This window comes from Cephus cinctus, unplaced genomic scaffold (assembly GCF_000341935.2).
Source record: "Cephus cinctus unplaced genomic scaffold, Ccin1 Ccin1_scaffold0577, whole genome shotgun sequence".
NCBI lineage: Eukaryota > Metazoa > Arthropoda > Insecta > Hymenoptera > Cephidae > Cephus > Cephus cinctus.
This window is the reverse complement of record NW_014333226.1, coordinates 651,673-672,092: the sequence shown is the minus strand read 5'-3', so window position 1 is coordinate 672,092 and position 20,420 is coordinate 651,673. Positions and strand designations below refer to the sequence as shown.

Below are 20,420 nucleotides of genomic sequence, written 5' to 3'. Positions count from 1 at the left end.
CCCCACCGACGGAGTTGAAAGACCTGTATGTAAGACCGTGTACGCGGTAAACGTACATTGAGAAGTCAAACTTCATCGATAAAGAAGTGCAAGATTCCTTTAAGGGTAAATTGCGTAAAAACGATCTCTTATGAAATTTCTTCCTTTCTTACAGTACAGTATTATGAAGATCGAGAACAATAAGAAAAATTTAATCGGTGAATGGGAAACATAAACCAAGACTCCGATATATGAGTAAATTAGAACTCCATGTCTATCAGCAATAGAGAATATAATTACTTATTTCCTGCAAATACATGACGAATCATACATTTCTACCTCATAGACAAATCTATAAAATTTTATTAAGAAATCCATCTGGGTAATTCATCGTACAACCGCGTGACTGTTTTCTTATGTAACCAGTTGTATAAGATCAATCTCCTAAGCGTAACTGTAGGAGGAATGACTGAGAGGCATAAGTGACCTTTCACAGTGATTGCAAATAGGCCATAATGCCAAGGATGGTACAAAGTATTTATACTTGGAGGATATTTCATTTCTTGTACCGGTCACAAAATAATAATCACCAATTACAAAATGCCCGATAATAAAAATAATCCATAAATCTGCATATAAACCCAGGAAACACCAAAGAAACTTTATTACTCCAGTAGAAAGTGCGATAAAATCAACATTACTTGTATATTAACAACGAATATTACGAATGATAAGAATTCGTTTCCTAGAAGTGTTTTAAATTTGTAGAGTGTCGAATGCCTTTCAAATTATGTACTTTCGCTGGCAACAATGGCAGCAACTACTTCGCCTGCAGAGACAATGGAAACACGAGGATTTAAGTTTTTCCGCATCCCGGTACAGTGCAATGATATTCAATAGCTGTGATTCCTTTCACGTAGAATTCTTCGTGCTCCTGCGTCATCATCTGATTCGCACAAATTTCTGTTGTTAATTCAAAACTCTGAATCCATCAGGATACGTTACGGCGGTAGAAGGAGGTGCTTGACTTCTTCTCCTACATCCTAAACTTATCCTCTTCACTTTCACTTCGCTCATCTCGTTGCGTGCTACACACTCCTTGCTTTTATGCTCAAACATATCGTGAAAATACATCTAAACAGTGTTTACGGCGTTTACTGTATTACCTGTGACATTTGACATGGATTATTACGTCTGGTGTGTTCTTGGTATCCTGTGCTTCCTACACATTCCATGTCTTTGTGAGGAATTTTTCGTAAGTGGTAGCTAATTATATAATTATATAATTATACTTTATTATTATTAAGAAAAAAGTTTAATAGTCAAAAAATGGTTCAAATTTTCTGACCGTCACTCACTTATTACTCGCTTTGTTCCTGGTTAATTTCAATTAAACGTATTTCATTGCACCTAATGTATATATCATCATAATGAGTTTATTATTTAGGAAATTTATTATAATTATTATTTGTTTGCATCTCATCTCTTTCATAGACACGTTCCATCTATTTGACATTACAGAACACCACGCCGCGTCCAATATACTCGAATTTCTCATGCGTGGGTAGAGCGATGGGATTTTATGCTGACATCGAGGCCAATTGCCGCATTTATCATACCTGCGATGATCAGGGTAATAAATTTACCTACAATTGTCCCGAGGAGACGGCATTTAGACAGGAAGCCATGATATGTGATCACGCTCACCTGGTTGATTGCCAGAGAGGCAGACGCGTATTAAAGATTACAGAATCGCACGAAGACAGGACTACTGCCAAATCCTTGTTCGACAAAACCGGACCGAACAGAAATTCTCAGTTTCCTTCTTTCAAGGAATATACCACTCCAGTTCCAGCACGATCTTTTCGAATAACTCAGAAGCCGTTTACCATGAATACGACACAAAAATATATGAATAATAAAAAACCAGTGTATATTCTTGGAACTGGTATCACCAATGGCCGTTACCAGGATACTAAGACTTCTTTCAATCGTCAAAACAATCAAGTCTCGAATCCTGTTACCAAACCGATAACAGGTATTGTAAATTGCAATGAGAAAATAGAGCGATGCAATTCGTACAATGCAAATGGAGAAATTGCCAGTACGCGGCCGGTAACTCAAGGTTCGAATATTAAACAAGGATTTTTCAATAATTTTCCTGGTTTTTCCAATTTTTTTGACAGACTAGACAACACGAAAACGAATAGAGCTAGCGCATCGAGTTTTGCGAGGCGGACTCTAACCACTCCGAGAACTGTTTTTAATTCTAATCAGGATAACTCTCATATTCGAGAATTAAGCAGAACTTTCCAATTAACACTAACTCCTCGGCCATTACCATACATGTCCAAGTCACCCTTCACTTTTCATAATATGAATTATCCTTACAGTGAAACTTTAAGATCGATACAAAATCATACTCAGGCCTTTTCCTTGACTTCAACAACAACTCCGTTGCCATTAATCCACACTGATCTTCCTGTCGATTCATTAACTGCCTCATTGAAACCATTGATACCCAATGAATTAGAATTTGATCCCTATTATCCAAGAATTCCTGTAACAACAGAAGCATATTACACACCTAGTGATGATAACAAAAGACCAAAATTATTTCAATTCTCAACACAATCGCCATTACTTAATGTACAATTTGACATCCCGGCTAATTTACCAGACCTGAACAGTCTTGAGGATCTTATTGATCGCAGGAAATTGTTTTACATACCAAGGAGGAAATTGCGTTAAAATATACACCAAAATATTGTATTTCTTATTCGAATAAATTTTTAATAAAAATTACAGTGTTTTAATCGTTCACCTATTATGGTAATCGCATAATAATACACTGTGGACGTACATGTGACAAAAGTCATGAATTAAATAAATTGAAATTGAGACATCACTTGGAAAATTCAATCATCCCCTGGACAACATGATTGGTAAATTGTAGTTACGGAATCAGAGAGGTTCCCTTTAATATCTATGGCGTATAGCTTGAGAGTGCATTCTTCTGAAATATCTAATGGATCCAATAAAGCTTCTGTACGTGTGGGAGATCTTACGTGAGCCGCAAAGTATCTGAAAATAAAAAGGAGAATGAAGTGCCAAAAAAAATATCAGGCAATTTTTTCATACAAATTTTAGATATTTTAAATGTTCGAACCCATTCACGAAGATCTTGTATCCTTTGATCCGACTGATGTCTTCTGGCATTTCCCACGAGAGTAAAACGCAGCCGCATATTTCTCGAACGACTTTGAAATTACTTGGTTTTGGAATTGTATTCGCAGAATCGGAAGCAGCTGACTTGTCACATTTTACAATTTCGATGCCAGTCAGATAATTGTATAACGCACACTTATCAAAATCCCACGCGGTAGAACTCAGACAAGGTGTGGCTAAATTTTTCGTGATTTTGTCTATACTTCCGGATCCTCTCAATTCTTTAGCCAGAACGGCAATTATGCTGTCTTTATTGCGGCATTTCGCACGCAGAATCTCAACGGCCGTCGTAAGTCCTAAAAGTAACGTATACATATTTCAAAATTGTAATTAACGGGAAATACTCATTTCTAACCGGACAACGTAGGTTTTATGGTTGTCGGAGAAGAACATTCCTCGTCAAAGTTATTCCGCATGTTCTTGTTCGAATAGCAACACCTGCTTATTATCTCTTGTAACTTCTTCCGTTTGTTGCTATCTGTATAAATCTCTTGTCGACATTTCGACTCCAGCTGTCGCTGTCGCGCACCCTTGCTTACGTTATTGGAAAATAACTTTGAGGGTCGCGGAACGATGTTTTCCTTAGGTCCTTCACAAAAGTCTTCCGGACAAGCACAAAGTTTGCAATTGCCGAAAAGTTCGCAGTCGCACCTATAAAAATATTTTCATAGAATCCCTGCTTTACCGACGGATACGCATATTATCGGTAGAGCTTACTCGGTCGCGAGAGCTCGTATTTCTTTTGGCTGTGTAGTAAAGCAAGCATCCTTTCTGGGTGGGGACTCTGCAAGTTTACCACATCCGCAAGGGCAAGTTTCGTTCTCACCATCGACGGAGAAACCACAACCGCATGGACACAACTGTAACGAAATATTTAGCTCGTATTACACAATAATGCTTCATACGATTTATGTCGTTTTGTTGTATCAAAAAACGCCTACGTTTTTCTCAAGTAACAGTTGACATAGTGCATTTAGACTACTTAGACTACTAGTGTTTACTTTTTCCACATTTTGTGATACAGGATATGCCGTGTGATTTTTCTCTCTGGCCCAACACTCTGGGCAAAGATGATCGCTATTCCAGGAAGGATTTTGTAAAGATGCGTTATTTTCAACATTATTTTCCTCACGCAGACAATCGACACATGGATTCTGTCCCTCGCACTCCAATCTGTCTTTATTATCTTCACACAAACAGTAGTAAATAACATATTACAACAATCTTTATTACAGATTTTTTAATTAGAAAATGACGTTTGTAATTTTTACGAAAGATTTACGGTTCTTACTTTGTACGGGGAATTTGTTCTTCTTTATCTTTGTCACTTTATCGCGTGAAAATGCAGGTAAATTTGTAGTCTTCAAAGACTTCTGATTCGCTTTTATCCGTGGTTTGGAATCGATTTTTGTATCGCAAGAATTGCCATCATGCCGTTTGAAGCAGTCTGTACCTTATAAGCATATAAAAATTCATACTTTTTGCTAGTTTATTAATAATTGAGTCAAATGAATATATATATCTGTACCTTGTCCACTAGAAGATGAACTCATAACAATTTTCGAATGATGATGGATACTGTTTAAGTTCTTATATCTTGGCTTTGAACTGCACGAAGTTAAGAAATTCGCATCCGCTAATTTCGATCCTTTTTGAATATTAACATCCTTCAACGAACCATTGTTTTTGTACTGACAGGCATTTCCTGAATCGTGCATCTTTATGCAATAACAGCCGTCTTGAATAATAATTATATAAAACAGTTAAAAAATATTGAACTCATGTAGTCGACTTATAAGAAAAATATTAGTTAAATCATTACCCTTTTCCCCTGGACATATTAAATTTTTTTTAAGATCCACACACGGTTGCCAATCCTTCGTCAAAGATTTACTGTGTGCCAGTGTGGTTCCACTGGGTGATTTACTTTCCATGATCTTCACTTTCCCTTTCTTCAATAACATCACATAGCCCTCCTCTTTATCCTCGTCTACTGTCTTGTCACTGCACTGACTCAATGTAACGGGTGTTCCGGATATATTGACTCCTATCTTTACAGAACGTGTGTCAAATTCTCCTACATCACTCCAATCAATAGACACGCATTCCATCGACTTTTGCTTCTTGGATATTCCGAATTTGTCAGGAGTTTTTAATGTATTTTCCGAACTGTCTTGACTTATCTTATTTGCTTGCGATTTACTGATTACACATTCTCTTAGACAGTCCAGATTGCAGCTCATCTGAGATATAGCACTAACTGGTTTTCTCGAAGATTTGCTTTTGCCATCGAATTTGGGTAATATTAATTTTCTCTTAGTATCGTTACAGCCGCAATCGCACGGCACACTGGTCGTGCCGCATCCACAATTACAAATTGATTTTTTCTGATTTTCAGTTTTAGCAGAGTGTTTAATATTCATTTTTTTATCGGGCATTTGTTTAGAAATAGATCGTGCCACGTCGGATTCGCTGTAATGTATTCCTCCACAGTTTTTACAAATCCATTCACCGGAAGGACCCAGCTCATCCGGTCCCCAGTCGTCGCAATTGCAGGTAAACGTCTCTTCGAGCTGTTACCATGAAATTCCGTTAATTCTTAAAATCGACACTCCCTTTCTTGGGCATCGATGCGCATCACCGGGCTTTCCAGGGAGAACCTTAACATTTCTGGAAATAAAATGAAGATAGGTTAGAAAATGCGGAACCGCGTGTCGTCCCTGGAAAGCCTGGATGCTCGCGAGGACGGCTCATCCTTACTTCGGAATAATCATTCGCAGCAAAATCACAGTTGCAATTACAAAGGCATTTCTGTTCCTCGACCCTGCTCAGCTCCTTCAACGTTGACGCGGCTGCCTTTACGAGACTGGCGAGATTGCACAAACCATGATTCTGAAGTAAATTCACAAGAAAAACATAACGTTCCATTTTATTCACATATTGAGCTTTAATCTATCAGTTTACCATACCTGCACTTTCTCAAGGGCCTCTTCAAATTGTTTAGCCAATTCTATAAGAGTGACACTGTCCTCATTTGTGCTTTGATCTTTAGCAATCAGCGACGGACAGCTGTATTTCCTTTGAAAGGATCTGCTCGACGGAATCTTACAATCGCACCTAACAATTTCCCCGCCAAATACTTCTTTTTGAACAACACCAAGCTTCCTCTGCGTGTCCTTGAGTTGATTTTTCAGAACTTCAGTCTGTTTCACCAGCTGCTTCTTGTCCTCGCGTAAATCATTCATGTTTTCAATCACCTTCTTGTTGTGAGATTCTAGTTTCTGTAGTCTGATTAATTGTGGATTATCGAAAGACGACCCTTTTGGATGGGCTGAGGTTGATGAACTTTTATGTATTTGACGTGGATCATTTAATAACACATTTGCCTTTTTTAATGTTTTTATGAACATCCTTTCCCGGCTTTCTAACTGCTCTATATGTTTCTTCAGTTCACGCTCCTGCTTGGCCAATTCTTGAACCTTGTTGATCGTGACAAGATCAGCCGAGGTCACTACGGAAACAGAGTTGGAATCTCCATACGAAGCTCTATTGCATGCTGGAGGATTTTGTTTGCACGCCATTGGACACTTCATTTTATTCGAATTTTCATCAGCGTAAGAACCATTTCTTCTATCGTAGACCAATTGTAAGTCATGTGATTGTTTGTTACATGTGCTCTGATATTCTGAATATTTTAAACAATCAGGATGTCTACAGGGCGCACAAGGACACGTAGGAATTCCTGATTCTGCAAGAATACTTTCCAGGTCTATATCAGGAACATCTTCACCAGATTTTAAGGACTGACTGATCTTCAGAAAAATATTAGGTAAATTGCGCTCAAGAATTTCGAGTCTACTAGTAAGTTGTGCTTGTCTGCATTCAAGGGACACTTTATTCTTCTGAAAGGAGGTTAACGTATCTGTCCAATGATTACTCCTTGTCCGAGGGCCAAGGCTATTCGAATACGATGAACCACTTTCAGCTGATACAAGGGTCGATGCAGGCTTCATGTTTCACTAGCGAATTTTATTCCTCGAAGAATCATTCACATTGACTTTCAAAAATTTCTATCAAAGTCACGATATCGCGCCATATTACAAATTTTAATTTTTGACATTCGTTCTGTCAGTGAAACAAAAGTTCAGGTCCAGTAAATTTCAGGAAAGAATTTTGTTTAACGATATTGCAGATACATTCGGATTGTATAAGACGTTAAAATTCATTGTGACTCGGGAAATATAATTTATTCCTAATATAAATGACATGGCTGCTTCTACTACGAAAACGGACAGGATGAAAACCCCAGGAAACAGTTATTGGAAACATGTACTGAATCATTATGAGGAACGAAATGCATTACTTGAGAGGAAACAAGCTGCTCTGGTAGAAAGATTACGTTTCATGGAGTGCACTTTGCCTTCGTTGTTAATGGGTGCAGTAGTAAATATGAAGAGTACTCCTGACTCATTAAAAGCGCAAACAACAATTGGCAGGTAATATCCTAATTGGACGAATAAACAAGTAAAAGTAATGCAGATAGAGAATGACGTATAGGTTATCGTTATGTCCTGTATTTAAGTATTATACCGGGTTATTCAGTTTAAATGGACAACTTGAACATAGTTTTACCATAAAAACAAAATGAACTTGCCAACTTCAGATAGTGCATCTGGACTGAGTAAACTCGGTACATTCTTTTAATATAAAAACAACTTTTATTCAGGTCGGGAAATAAAATAAATCGCAGTCAGAATTCCACTACCTCCAATGGCAGACACTTGGTGAAAGCAGATAGGATACGTGCAAAGAATATATTAAATTAATCAGATCCCTACTTAAAATAGTTATTAATGAATGGAATTGTAATTATAACTCTGACATTGGACAGCGAACTTGAAATAAATTCATCGTAGATTTCTAGGTTGAGCTGTAAAATTTAAGATACATATTCATTATGGAATTAATTGAAGGTGATTAACACTTTCATTAAATTTATTGGACAATCTATATTCAATCAAAATACATTACTTATACACCATAACAACGGTGAGTCCTTAAAATACGTATTGTGCATAGGAGGGTAACACTATTATATATGTACAAATCGGAAGCACGTGTAGCATCGGCCAGTCGACTTAAATACAAATAAAATCAATCAAAAGATAAACTAATCGAGCACTGCGGTGAGAGCAATAATCGCGATAAACGATGTAGGACTGAGAACGTTAGAAAATAAATCGACTAGAGGCAGTACCTAATTACTAACTTATTTCGCTTATGCTCATTAACGGATTCTTACTCACGGCAGCATTTAAACTTATAATAATTACGTTCAACACACCTGCACCTGTTGGGCCAATCAAACGAAATCGAAACGGCCTCTCTCTCTCTCCGAGAAAGCAGAGAGTCCTTCGCGGTTTAACGGTGAAGTTAATCAAATACAAAGAGAAAAAATAACTCGGAGAAATCAATTAGCAAGCTAGAAAAATTACATATCCATGCACACGTGTGCGTATAACTTGTCGTATCGCAGTCGAGTCGTTTCGTTTATAAAATCGGCGTCTCCTTGACCAATCCTTTTTATTAAATATTTTGCAAAAGTTATCTTCGAATTAGAATTCATAGGAAAATTATATTTCTTCTGAAGACTTTACTTTTTAATATTTCGACTAATTTCAACGGTGGACAATAAACCGATGAGTTCGTTACAAAAAAAAAAGAGATACAGATATACTTCATGCGCGTTCACGTAAAATCGTTATCGCATCTGTGGTCGTATACGCTGCCTCTATACGGGAACGAGAAAAATTAGTTACTAAAAAATCGCAGTTCTTTTATCGACACGAATGTAAATGTATTTTATCACCTTGCGCTTCGACCGTGACGATATTAAATAGAACAGCTTTTTAAAAAAAAAATTTTCAATATCCCACATTTAAACTCAAAAGAAATTAGAGGCAGCGACGCATCCGCTGGACCAAGCGTCATTACATAGAATATGAAGCAACAGAATGAATATATAAAGATCTGTTCTACGTGAATGAATCGTTGATGAAATGCAACGAGAAAGTACAAATAAAGCGGCAATGAAAAATCAAGTGAAACGATAAGAAGGGGCAAGTAATATTTTCCCCTTCAGTTTCATCTATATACATGACGCTTGGTCCGAAATTTTATAGGAAGCACCATGGGCATCTGTAAGCTTTACTATGGCCTACTGATAATCTCAAGCTACCATATTCTTGGTATGAAATAGGAAATAGTAAGGCACGTAACGTATGTATGTTTAATTGCTTTTGTTTTTGTGCTCCAGTTCGTGACGCATTTCACGCTTAGGGCTATGCGATATGCATTGGGAACGACCGGTGACAATGTCGTTTCTGTCGATGAATTAAAATTTGGAGGCAACTTCCATCGTGCGGCAGGACGTACCATTTCTGAACGTCACTTGGGCCTACCAAGCAGCGCCAGCTAGTATTGTCCTGAAACAAAAGAAAGATATGACAAAGCGATAGTAAAGCAAGATGGTATCTTAGTGGTTTCAGGTAATACCAGTTTCCATGTGAAACGTGTTCTCACCTTATTGATGCTTCGAAAACCGCAGTTCCTCGACACATCCTGTAGGATGAACTGGACGCGCAAGAAGCTCGCTGCGAAAGTAAAGGCCACCGACTGGAGTAAAATGGTACCGGCAACGAAGAAAGGTTGAGACCTTCACCTCCAGCGAAAGTAGATAATCTGTCGCAAAATGTTACTGCTCAGATGGGATACTCTTTTGAGATAGAAAAGGTTAAAAAGTATACCGATTAGCAAATTCAATTAAACTCTAGGATACGTACGAAAAGTCATTGATAAAATTAAGAGTCGGTAGAGATAAATAAAACTAGTTTCTCGAAGTTCAATGATCCTGCTATTCGGTATATATTAAAAGTTTAGAAGATAAAACAAAGAAATAAAAAAAAAAAGAAAATACTAAAACCCAAAAAAAATCCTTCCCTTCTGGACTATCCATTCTGTCCAGTAGACATAATTTACACTGTCAATGTTCAGACATTGATCTCATGAACACGAAGCGTTGCGTAATTTATGTAACTAATTAACGGAAGGAAAATTTCGCTAAGTTAATAAAACATTATGGTATAGAAAGCGAGCGTATTTCTGTTCGGGCAGTAGAACAAAAATAATATTATAAAGACATCGTTTCCATACCGTTTCGAAACTGTTCTAATACCCGAACCAGGAAGATCCTCATTGGGATATGTCAAAGATGCCCAAAATTTCTTTCATAAACAGCTTACACACAATATTATAAAAGTAAATCAAATTATTTTTTGTAAAAGTTCAACATCCTCGGACAACCCCAAATTGATCTTCCAAAGACGAGCATTACCTAAATCAAAAGAATAAATTCCACCACCGTAAGCGCACCAGACTGAAAGAAAAGAGGAACAAGCACCTAGTACGTACGTCATTTCCGATCCAAAAGTTCTACGAGATCTACGAGAGCCAACTGATCTACGAGAGTTCGCGCTTTAATCGGCGACTACTGGACGTAAAGACATTTCGTACGATGACAATAATTGGATTAAGAATAATACAAAAAAAAAAAACACGGCACCCAAGAGTCAGTAGAAAATAAATAGGTAGGATGAGGGAAACGCGCAATATGAGAAAGCCTGAACGGACGAGAGATCCTGCCGGAACGGCATTAAGTGAAGTATGAGTGATTGGATAGCAGCGTAGATTGGCATAAAGAGCGACAATTTGACAGACTGACCTTGGGCCAGTTCAGAACCAGCTGCCAAACTGGGTCATAGGATAAAGTGCAACGAGGAACAGACTCGCGTATTCCCAGGATGTTCATAGTCCTGTTCAAATCGTCCTTGTTGAAATACGGCACGAATCCTGCCGGATATCCTGTCTCCATTTCTAAACTGCCGTCACCGGATAGAGTGTGCCAAATGTTTGTGCATGAACATGCATATACATTGTATGCGGGTTCTTTTTTCGTAAAACTTGCAGTTTGATAGTTTTTTTTTTCTGTGCCTGGAATCATCACTTCCAAAGGTTACTTTTCAAGTTCCCTCAGTCTTCTCTAATGCAGTGGCAATGCTTGGCCATGTCTTCCTGTCTATACGAAGGGCTATCCGTTACGTAGCTTTTCGTTGACGTTGGTATTTTTCTACTCTTTTTTTCTGGTATTTCACTACTCTTCTCAAGTAGATAGTGTTTCTTCGTCGAACAGTCAGATTCGTTTTATTTTTTTATTTATCGTGAAATTCTCATCGGTATAAACTCATTACGTCTTCGAAGGTGAACGATGACGGTTTGATCCTTGGAAAATCTGTGATAAACTATTTGCTCCAGATCTTTAAATCTCTTGATCTTCTTGGTGGGATCGTGTGCAATCCGTTCCCGTGTTAAAGATATCGCGTTGAAGTCACGTCGCAATAAGATGAGTGTCCCTAGACGTAATCTACATACGACTCTTCAGATTAAACGAAATAACTCAGAATACGTAAAATTGTCTCGGGGAGGATCTTCTAGACGCAAATCTCCTGATATAAAACCAATCGACGTGATTGGGTCCTCGTCTGATTTCGTTTAAAAAAACTGCCAGCCCTAGCTTTTATGTTCCGCGCTCTCATTGCCCACCCTTCCCTTTTCATAATCTCATTCTGACAGTGTCTAACCTTCTTTTCCGGTTCTCTTTCCGTAAACGTAACGACCGCTTCCTCTTCATCGGCGTGTTCCTCCTCGGCCAGGGCCTGCGATACTTCTCTATCTGCCTCAACGGAGTTTTCTGTGCTTCCGGCAGCGAAGTCTTCTTCTCTGGCCTCCTTAGCTAATTCAGGTTGTTGCAAATCCATCTCTTGGACCGAAGGAACGTCAACCTGTAAAAGCACATTAGGATCAGTTTCAGATACTTCGCCTATAATAAACCTGGCGACAATGCAAAGAAATACTTACCGTGATTCGACTATGTGCTACGGACGCCGTGGCGTCATGGCGTGACACCGATTCCACCTGGGAAACGAGAGGCGGCTCCGTTTTCACGATGCCATCAGGAACAGGTTGTGTTGACCGTGGCTTATCGTGTTGGTTACTTTTGGCCGAATGGCGCCAGTCCCCGAGCGTCACGGTAAACTCATCTGTTTGCGTGAACCTCGTGACCTCGGCCTTGCTGGAACTCACTGTGGCACTCTCACCTCTGTTATTTCCTGCAGCAGCCTCACCGTCGGCAGTGACTCTTCCCGCTGAGGTTGCAGGTACCGGCTCTTCCACGTTTTCGGGTTCTTTGTCAATAAAATTTTTATGACCATTTTGTTTGAACGAGTTCCTTGAACTCGGCGTTTCGTCAACATCTATCTCCATTGGTTCCGCACAGCATGATTCCACCATCATCGAACAGTCGACCTCGTCTTTGGTACTACTCTTCACAAAATTCCACATCCCTTGGAACGGATTTTGACGAGAGGTGGTCCTACGAACCTCCTCTTCCAGGTCACAGAGACGACTCGTCAATCTTTGATTGACATCGAATTTCTTGCTCAACTGATCTCGCAGTTCCTTCAGTTGAGTAGCATACTCTGACTCTAGCTGTAACCACATGCTATCTGCTTGCTGAAGAGTCTTGACGAAGACTTCCTCTCTACGCTCCAGATCGGATATCTGCTCTCTCATCTGCCGCTCCTCCTCCGTGAGTCGTTGAATTTTGTTGGAACAAACGATCCAAAGATTTCTGCATTCGATGCATTCATCCTTGGCGCATCCTAACTGTCCCAAGTCCAAGAACTTCTTCGAGTCATCCGACGTACCATAATCCTTCATTTCTAAGGCGGTGTCACCTGCCAACTTCTCCATAGCATGATGGAAGATCTTTCCGCAATGAGAAACTGAAGAAACGTCAACAGTGTCTTTGACGACGTTTGAGTTTTTACCAGGTGTATTTTCACCGAGTGGGAGCTTTTCAGTCATGGCAAGCGAAGATGAATCACCCATGGAGAAAATTTGGATATCAGTTATCGTCCCCACTTCCCGTACACTTTTCTCTTTATCTTTTACATTACGTAACTCATTCTCAACCCAGTACACTCTTTCGGTCAGCCGATAATTCTCATCCAAGAGTTCCTCCTCCCTCTGCTTCGAGACTTGTTTATCCAAAAGCTGCTTTTCTTCTTCTTCTTCGTAAGAACAGAGTCGTTCTTCTAGTTCGCGGATTCGTTCCTGATAAGAAGTGACCTGAGCAGTATCCACAGTACCTACGACCTCAGGATTGCAATTGGTCTTAGCATCGATTATAGGAACGGGGACCTTGACAGCTCGCTCCTGAATACGAGCACGAAGCTCGTGAAGACGCTGGACTTCCTGGAGCAACTCACCAGCTGGAGCTTCAGTTTGTGTGCCCCGACTCGCCAATTCTACTTCAGTCTCATCCTCCTCGTCAAATATCCCGCTTTCCTGAAGTGACAGCGGCGTCTTCTGCGGTACCGGAGATACCGGATGTGTGTAGGTGTTGTAAGGTATCACTGTCGCCACGGCTCGGTCTCGTTGCTTATTCGACTGATCCTGAAAGGTCATGAGAAAATATTAAAAAATAAACTTAGCTGTTTTACACCAGTGGCCAACATATTTGCTAAAATATGAGACTTATTTGTACGGGTACAGTTAAAGAGAAGTGTCACGGTTTTATATCTATGCAGAGAAAGGATTTTCCAAAAACTTTCAAACTCACAAATAATTAAATATTCACATCGCGTATGCTGTTCTTCTACTACAAAGCGGTGTACCACTTTCATAGTCATCTAGTTGATATTCATTTACTGGTTAACAGTAGTGACCAAAGACCCTATTACATATATTTCAACTAATTCAGCACTACTTATGGATTATTAAAATCTCAAAAGCTTTATTCTATTCTACCTGGTCTCAGACGTCACAGGAATACCGAGAAGTACTTGTAATAGGTTCCTATCTGTAATTTGTCACGCTAAGCAAACGGAACCTCGTGGGAACGTAGAAGTTTACCTTGTAGATGTGTATCGGTTCCGGTGAAACTATCCCGCTGTCTGCCGGATCAGGCGTGTCTCTAGTACATGGCGCTTCCTCCAATTCCAGGACACGGAATTCCAGGAGTTCGTTCTGATCCCGAAGTTCGGAGATTTCAGACACAAGGGCAGCTTCGCGTTCCTCGGCTTCACGTAGCTTGTCGCTGAGTGCCTGTCTGCTGTTTTGGCTGCCTCTTGTCTTGAATTATACAATTTTTGTCATTATTATTATTACGTTATTTCAGTCGAGCTGACATTATGTACGTCTTGGCTCACTTACCTCCTGAAGAAGAGCTTTCTCAAGATCCCGCACCTGACTTTTGGCATGAGCCAGTTCCTGTTGCTCTTCCAGCAGTTTTGTCTGCAGTTCGTCAACTTCAAGGATGATAGCTTCATAGGCTTCCCGGGTAACCCCATTGGCCTGCCATTGCCCGCATCCACCAGGTTGTGGCGACAAGGACGACGGAGCGCTGGAAAGTGCGCTATCACCTTCCTCGTGTTCCTCTTCATCGTCCACCTCAGCAACTGGTTCCAGTTCTAACCATTGTCTGTAAAATTCTTCCTTCCGCTTCTTGTTCGACAACTGATCCAATTTCCGCTCCTTCTCCTAAAATAAGAAAAACCTCAGCATCACCCGACAAATCTTCCCCCTGGATCAGCGGAACGAACTCATTCGCTTCATAGCGTAACTCAATATCTTGTAAAAGACTCTGTCAAGGTCTTCAATTAAATTAACGCACGTGCAGCCCGTGTTTGTAAATTGCAGCGTGAAAATTGGCGCTAGGCACCCGTTGCCCTCGAACGTAGTGTAATCGCGATTCTGATTGTGACGACGACGGCGGCGACGATGATGATGATGACGATAATGATAATAATGATGATGATGATAAAATTACCTTGACTGCCTGCCTCAGTACCTCGATGACCTCCTGCTGCTCCACGGCGAGTTCCCGAAGGCGCTCGACTTCCGCCACAGCCTCGCAATCCCCTTTGCACAAGTCGACCTGAATAGAAATTGCACGGGGTCTTGCACTCTCGTGTCAAATCATCGTTGCGAGTCATCGTACAATAATACCAAGAGACAGCCTGACAAATACATCGGCTATGTAACTAAACGTAATTAGGTACGTACCGCATGGTCACCGCCGGGGATCTTCTCGTCGATGCGAGGTGCGAGTCGAATCTGATGATTCCTTTCGCTCTCCCGCAGTTTTCGCATCTGCAACAGGCCAAGTGGCGTTCAGCTCTGATTAGCACCAGTCATAACAGAGACGCTCTGATTAACTGTAAGATCACGCATAATGGCGTACGCTCATGAAACTACCGACCGATACCATAATCAGCTGTACGTGAAATCCAATGGGAAAGCAATAATACAAAAAAACGGAAGAAGTCCTATTGAAACGTCAACTGACATCCGGTCCAATCACTAAAAGTGCTGGTCCATTATATTATGCCTGACCCATTAACGTATAGTACCTACTGCACGATAAACGAAATAAGAAAGATTCAAAGAACCAGCCAACGATATATCAATAAAAACTTAATAAAACGGATTCACCCCAGCCGGTGTAGAGTGCAAGTTATAAAAGTCAAGATCATTGCCAGTAGTAAAAGGCAGATCATCACAAGCATACGATACTGACGGCCCATGACTTTCCACGTGGCGAAAGCCGTATAAAAAAAGAAATACATTCAACAAAAACCGCCTGTTCAAAGCCTTCGACTTGAAGTCCTCTTACTGTAGTAAAGTCACAGACGTCATGGGACTGTGCGCATGCGCACGAGCTAAACAGTCAAGTAGACGTCCTGAGATAGAAATGGAAAATAAAAAATATCATCGACGCCCAGCGGCCGTCTCGACGCTTGATTAGTGAAAGTGAATGACTCTCTCCGCTCCTCGCAGATGACTCGAGCCACCCAGGAAGACCTTCGAGTTAACGTACGTCCGGTTAAGGTCTACCACGGCCACTGACCAGAGGTAGCCTCCCCTCTTCTTCTGGTCGGCAAGCATTTCTTCCGCGAGCGTAAACCATCTGCGACCCACATACGCAAAAGGGGTAACCCGCAAAGCGGCAGTGTTTCTAGAATGCTCTTTCGCTGGTACCTCGGTACGGTACTGTAAATAGTATACGGCTACGCATTAATGGACATTGCATATTTTTTATCATTATGCCTTGATCGTATCAGCATAGCTATGCTCCCGGTTCCTCGATGAGATGTACAGTGAAGAGATGCTGTTAGAATAAAAGAAATCGATAGAGTGGTTGCTATTGATTGATATAACAATAACAATAATAATTCAATCAGTGTTTCCTATTGATTGATTCCGAAGATTTTTTTCATCAAATATGAAAGTTCAAGTACGACGGACGATTAGAACGACTCGTGATGGTTCGCTTTTAATATTTATAGCTTGTTCGAGCTTGGTTATATGAATATGCATACCGGATTTGCGGTGCGCGTCTATAAATGGCAGCAAGCGGGTGGAACGAACTTTTGAAAATTCATCGCTTCCGACAGTCGACACACGAGTTATGAATCTCCTCGTCACTTAACAGTGGGAAGATTAACGAAGAATAATAAAGCAATAATCGAGGACAGAAATTTGCAAAACCTCGGTACGCAAGTATTTAAAAAAAATTTTATAACGGCACCCGATCAAATTACGTTAATATTAAAATGCCTCATTTTAAATCCAATCAATAATTTAAATCCCGTGAAAGTATCTTTACATAAAGTTATCCGACTCTGGAAGAGTCAAGTGTGAAGTTGAAGATCCGCTGAAGTTCAATGCCCATGGGCGTTTTCGTGTAAACCAAACATCAATATCTCGCAATACGACGAGGAAAGCATCTGCATAAAATTCGACATGGATAGCCTACTAGTTTCAAAAGTTCCAGTCCGATTTGTATGAAATCAAATAAGATCCGATAAAAATCCCGTAAAAGTCATTCGCACTAAACAGTATTATCATATTACATACGTATTTACAAATCCGGAATCCCATATGCATAAACTACCATCACGATGTACCGATTGCAAATTCATAAATGGTCAGTAATCTATATGAAAGTATCACGAAGAAACAGTAACGCTCACTAACAATTTCCATAGCAGAAAGCACCACCAGACCACCAGCAGGTTCCATTCCTAGTTGCCATTAGCTCGCGCTATAAATACCGATATGTCTGACACGAGAGGTCTGCTACCACTGCGTGATATCGTACTGCTCCCGTGAACGATCCAGTGATGCCAGCACGCAATGCTAGCAAGCCTGAGCTGAATGGGATAGGAATGAAAGAAAGAAGAAAGAGAAAAACGAAGCCGGAAGAATAACCACTTCGATTACCCGTAGTGATTAATTGTATTAGAAAAAGAATATAAGAAAATTCTCTTGATTGCATGAAAACGTCACTGAGCAACGAATAGCCTTTAATGCCTAATGCTTTTTGCACGATATGAGTTTTAACGGGGAACAAAATATAAGAAACGATGTTCAGCTGTCGCAAACGTTATGGTCATCTACGCACTGTGCATTATAGAAGCACGAGTCACTAATAGAAGGGAAATGAAGTTTCTCCAGGTATTAAATTATTATATGTCAACTGGACGTTTTACATAGAGCATATATTTACATAAATGTCATATATCTTTGATCAATATTTTATATGATTAAGCATACTTTCCAGTCTGCCGAGTTTTATCACTCGACCTATGTATAATTCCTGACAATGATTTCAGGTACAGAGATGTCAAACCTGAATGTCTAAGATGAGCCGAGGTCAGCATGATGAAGATGCTGATTGTTTCGTGAAGTAACATTATAGGTACCCATAATGAAATGTTACGGAAGAGAATAATCTTGCACGAAGAGGTCAAGATCCTAGAGAATTGAAGATGGAGAATTAATTGCAAGAGTCGTCCGATACCTATAACCTACAGTCCTCTGACGGCGTGTCACGAGGCGCGCCTATTGACACACATCGCAAACGTAAAAGGGACGACTGTAGCAACGGCCATTTCGCGGACAGGCTCGTTAGGCCATTCGACTTATCTCGAGTGGAGTAACGGTGTTTTCCGATCAGTATTATAATTAAAATGAATTGCTTATTGTCCCTGAGGAGGATCCCACGAAGCGGTCCCAGCAGACAGCTACCTCGCTCAGTGACACAGTTTCCTTCTCCGCGCGAACGCGCCCTCAGGCACGTCGTACGTATTCATTCTTGTATCTATATCTGTACATCTCGATAGCATGTTAATATCCTGCATATGCAGGACCACTGTGATATGTATACACTATGGCAAATATCTTACACCCGGTTAACATTGATACTCGATCGGGTTACCGATTCTCGTGATGTGTAATATTATTTGAAAAATAAAATATTGAAATAATTTTTTTTCATAGATATACAAATAAATCAATTTATCGACTTCATCGACAGTGTTTCTATCGAATCGTGCTGGATTACGCAATTTGAAAATTGAAACGATAGTCGATCGGAAGTGGTAGTGGGCAGGTAATGATCGTACGGTATGAATGAGGCAAATGGCAGCGGATGCTGTGATCGTAAGAGTGTTGCACCGTTAGGTTGGCCCCCTGACACACAGCTGACTGGCTTTAAGTAAGTCTACGTGTCGGCGTCCGAGTGCCGTCCACAACCTGTGCCGTACCAATGGGTCAGGTGTATTATCGGGTCCGATCGAATACCACGTCGCATAAAATAATAAACGATCAATTTGATTTTTCAAGTATAAACGTCACGAAGGTTTAGATCTACGGTTCGAATAGACATTAGAGTTATTAGAAATTCACGGCAGTGAGAATTTAGCCTATAAATAATCTGTTTTAATCCTCGCGCATGTCTGAAGTGACTTTCGTATCGATTTGCAAACTGAAATATAAATATGCAGACTACCGATTATGAATTGCGTGGTCCCACTGAACCACCTAAAGGTGAAAAGTTTCTCGGGACGAGTTTCCTTTTTAGTCTAGTTCCGCTTATTTCGCGCGTCACACGTTAAATCAATGAATTTAATCCGGTTTATTGAATCGATATGGTTGCTACTTAAAAATTGCATCATTATAAGCGACGTCTTAGTTTCATAAGTATATTATCTTTTATCGTTTTCTATTAGAATGTCCATTTCATTATGACAATAATAAAATGGATATTATAATAGAAAGGAGGAGGAAGAAATTTAATTAACTGTTCCTAATTGCGTTTTAATAAAATATTCTCCCACCTCACCACACGTCCTATATATGTATAAATAAATTCAATTATACAAATCTTCGCAAGATTATGCAATCGAACCGTCTAGACTTTTGCTACGAATTATCATTAACGTCAAATTTCATTGACTCTGCTACTCGAGCGACCAATCAAGAATCCGTTGGTAAGCCTGTCCAATGCCAAAAAATGTAAAACGTTCTTTTTTTTTTTAAACTACAATTGACTAAAAAAATCTTCCTCGGGAGTATAAAAAATTTCAAAAGCATTGTTATAAATAAATTGAGTAATTTCATCTATTCCGGCACATACCTTTCTCAATGCATCGGCAGAAGTGCATCCGCGTTAAAAGCTTCGCAAACATCTTGAGGCAAATGCCAAAGCATACAGGAAAAGAAACGATTGTTTGCTCTAGTCTCCGAGCGACGTGAACGATCGTTATCAAGGATTTTTCATATATTTTTCGATACCGCTCAATGCGAATCCTTTACGAAATACATATACGGAGCTGGCAATACTTACAGATTTTATTATGTTACCAGCGCAAGACATCATCCCGTAGTAAGCGTAGGTGTCCATAGTGAGTAAATTCTATTTCGAGTCGTTACTATTCAAATCATTCGGATAACTCCTACTCGCAGTAATAATCTGCCTGTTTATCTACTACGAATATTCTTGTCGCACCACCTCAAGCGGCTACTTCACGAAGCAAGCCAGACGAACGTGGCTGCGTAACATTACGCAGGAGAGTGGCCGACGAAAAAACTGGTCAGACGATTTACTCTTACGGCACTGAACGCACGGAAAAATGCCTCCGATGAAAGTTGCACGACACGCTGCCGTTCTGTGCTGGATTCTCGAATATCTTAAACGATTTTCAGCCCGAGTCTTTGTTTCCGGGTAATTCCACGTAGTGGCATTGTTA

General features: G+C 40.0%; 4 protein-coding genes across 9 annotated transcripts in view; 2 read left to right on the top strand and 2 right to left on the bottom strand.

The window, feature by feature from the left end:
• Positions 1-373: 373 nt before the first annotated feature.
• LOC107268685 lies at positions 374-2,770 on the top strand. Of its 2 annotated transcripts, none has more exons than XM_015741710.2 (2): positions 374-1,234; positions 1,474-2,770. In XM_015741710.2, exons 1-2 carry the CDS (start codon positions 1,160-1,162, stop codon positions 2,728-2,730), a joined length of 1,332 nt encoding a protein of 443 aa, XP_015597196.1. In that variant the 5' UTR covers positions 374-1,159; the 3' UTR covers positions 2,731-2,770. The 2 variants fall into 2 exon arrangements, with proteins under 2 accessions (XP_015597196.1, XP_015597197.1); XM_015741711.2 differs by having other exon boundaries at positions 378-1,234; positions 1,501-2,768.
• On the bottom strand, positions 2,500-7,347 carry LOC112494501. Of its 3 annotated transcripts, none has more exons than XM_025085964.1 (11): positions 6,177-7,347; positions 5,968-6,099; positions 5,030-5,780; positions 4,736-4,945; positions 4,499-4,654; positions 4,209-4,393; positions 3,925-4,067; positions 3,563-3,858; positions 3,149-3,503; positions 2,804-3,063; positions 2,500-2,539 (listed from the first exon to the last, which is right to left on the bottom strand). In XM_025085964.1, the coding sequence occupies exons 1-10, from the start codon at positions 7,218-7,220 to the stop codon at positions 2,898-2,900; spliced, it is 3,438 nt and encodes a 1,145-aa protein (XP_024941732.1). In that variant the 5' UTR covers positions 7,221-7,347; the 3' UTR covers positions 2,500-2,539; positions 2,804-2,897. The 3 variants fall into 3 exon arrangements, with proteins under 3 accessions (XP_024941732.1, XP_024941731.1, XP_024941733.1); XM_025085963.1 differs by having other exon boundaries at positions 2,503-2,539; positions 4,499-4,660; XM_025085965.1 differs by lacking the exons at positions 2,500-2,539; positions 2,804-3,063 and having other exon boundaries at positions 3,347-3,503; positions 3,646-3,858; positions 4,499-4,660.
• A 19-nt stretch (positions 7,348-7,366) lies between these two features.
• LOC107268644 lies at positions 7,367-8,147 on the top strand. Its single transcript, XM_015741632.2, has 2 exons — positions 7,367-7,703; positions 7,934-8,147. Exons 1-2 carry the CDS (start codon positions 7,474-7,476, stop codon positions 8,031-8,033), a joined length of 330 nt encoding a protein of 109 aa, XP_015597118.1. The 5' UTR covers positions 7,367-7,473; the 3' UTR covers positions 8,034-8,147.
• A 37-nt stretch (positions 8,148-8,184) lies between these two features.
• Positions 8,185-20,420, bottom strand: part of LOC107268683 (janus kinase and microtubule-interacting protein 3) — a 43,127-nt gene continuing 30,891 nt past the window's right edge. Inside the window, exons 6-13 of one of the 3 annotated variants that reach the window (XM_015741706.2) lie at positions 15,391-15,477; positions 15,155-15,262; positions 14,539-14,865; positions 14,239-14,457; positions 12,181-13,779; positions 10,988-12,104; positions 9,790-9,948; positions 8,185-9,692 (exon numbers count right to left, since the gene is read on the bottom strand). In XM_015741706.2, the coding sequence (XP_015597192.1) occupies positions 11,754-12,104; positions 12,181-13,779; positions 14,239-14,457; positions 14,539-14,865; positions 15,155-15,262; positions 15,391-15,477 (2,691 nt within the window). In that variant the 3' untranslated portion in view covers positions 8,185-9,692; positions 9,790-9,948; positions 10,988-11,753. Of the gene's footprint in view, positions 9,693-9,789; positions 9,983-10,987; positions 12,105-12,180; positions 13,780-14,238; positions 14,458-14,538; positions 14,866-15,154; positions 15,263-15,390; positions 15,478-20,420 lie in introns of all 3 variants that reach the window. The other 2 variants (XM_025085962.1, XM_015741707.2) reach the window with 2 other exon arrangements.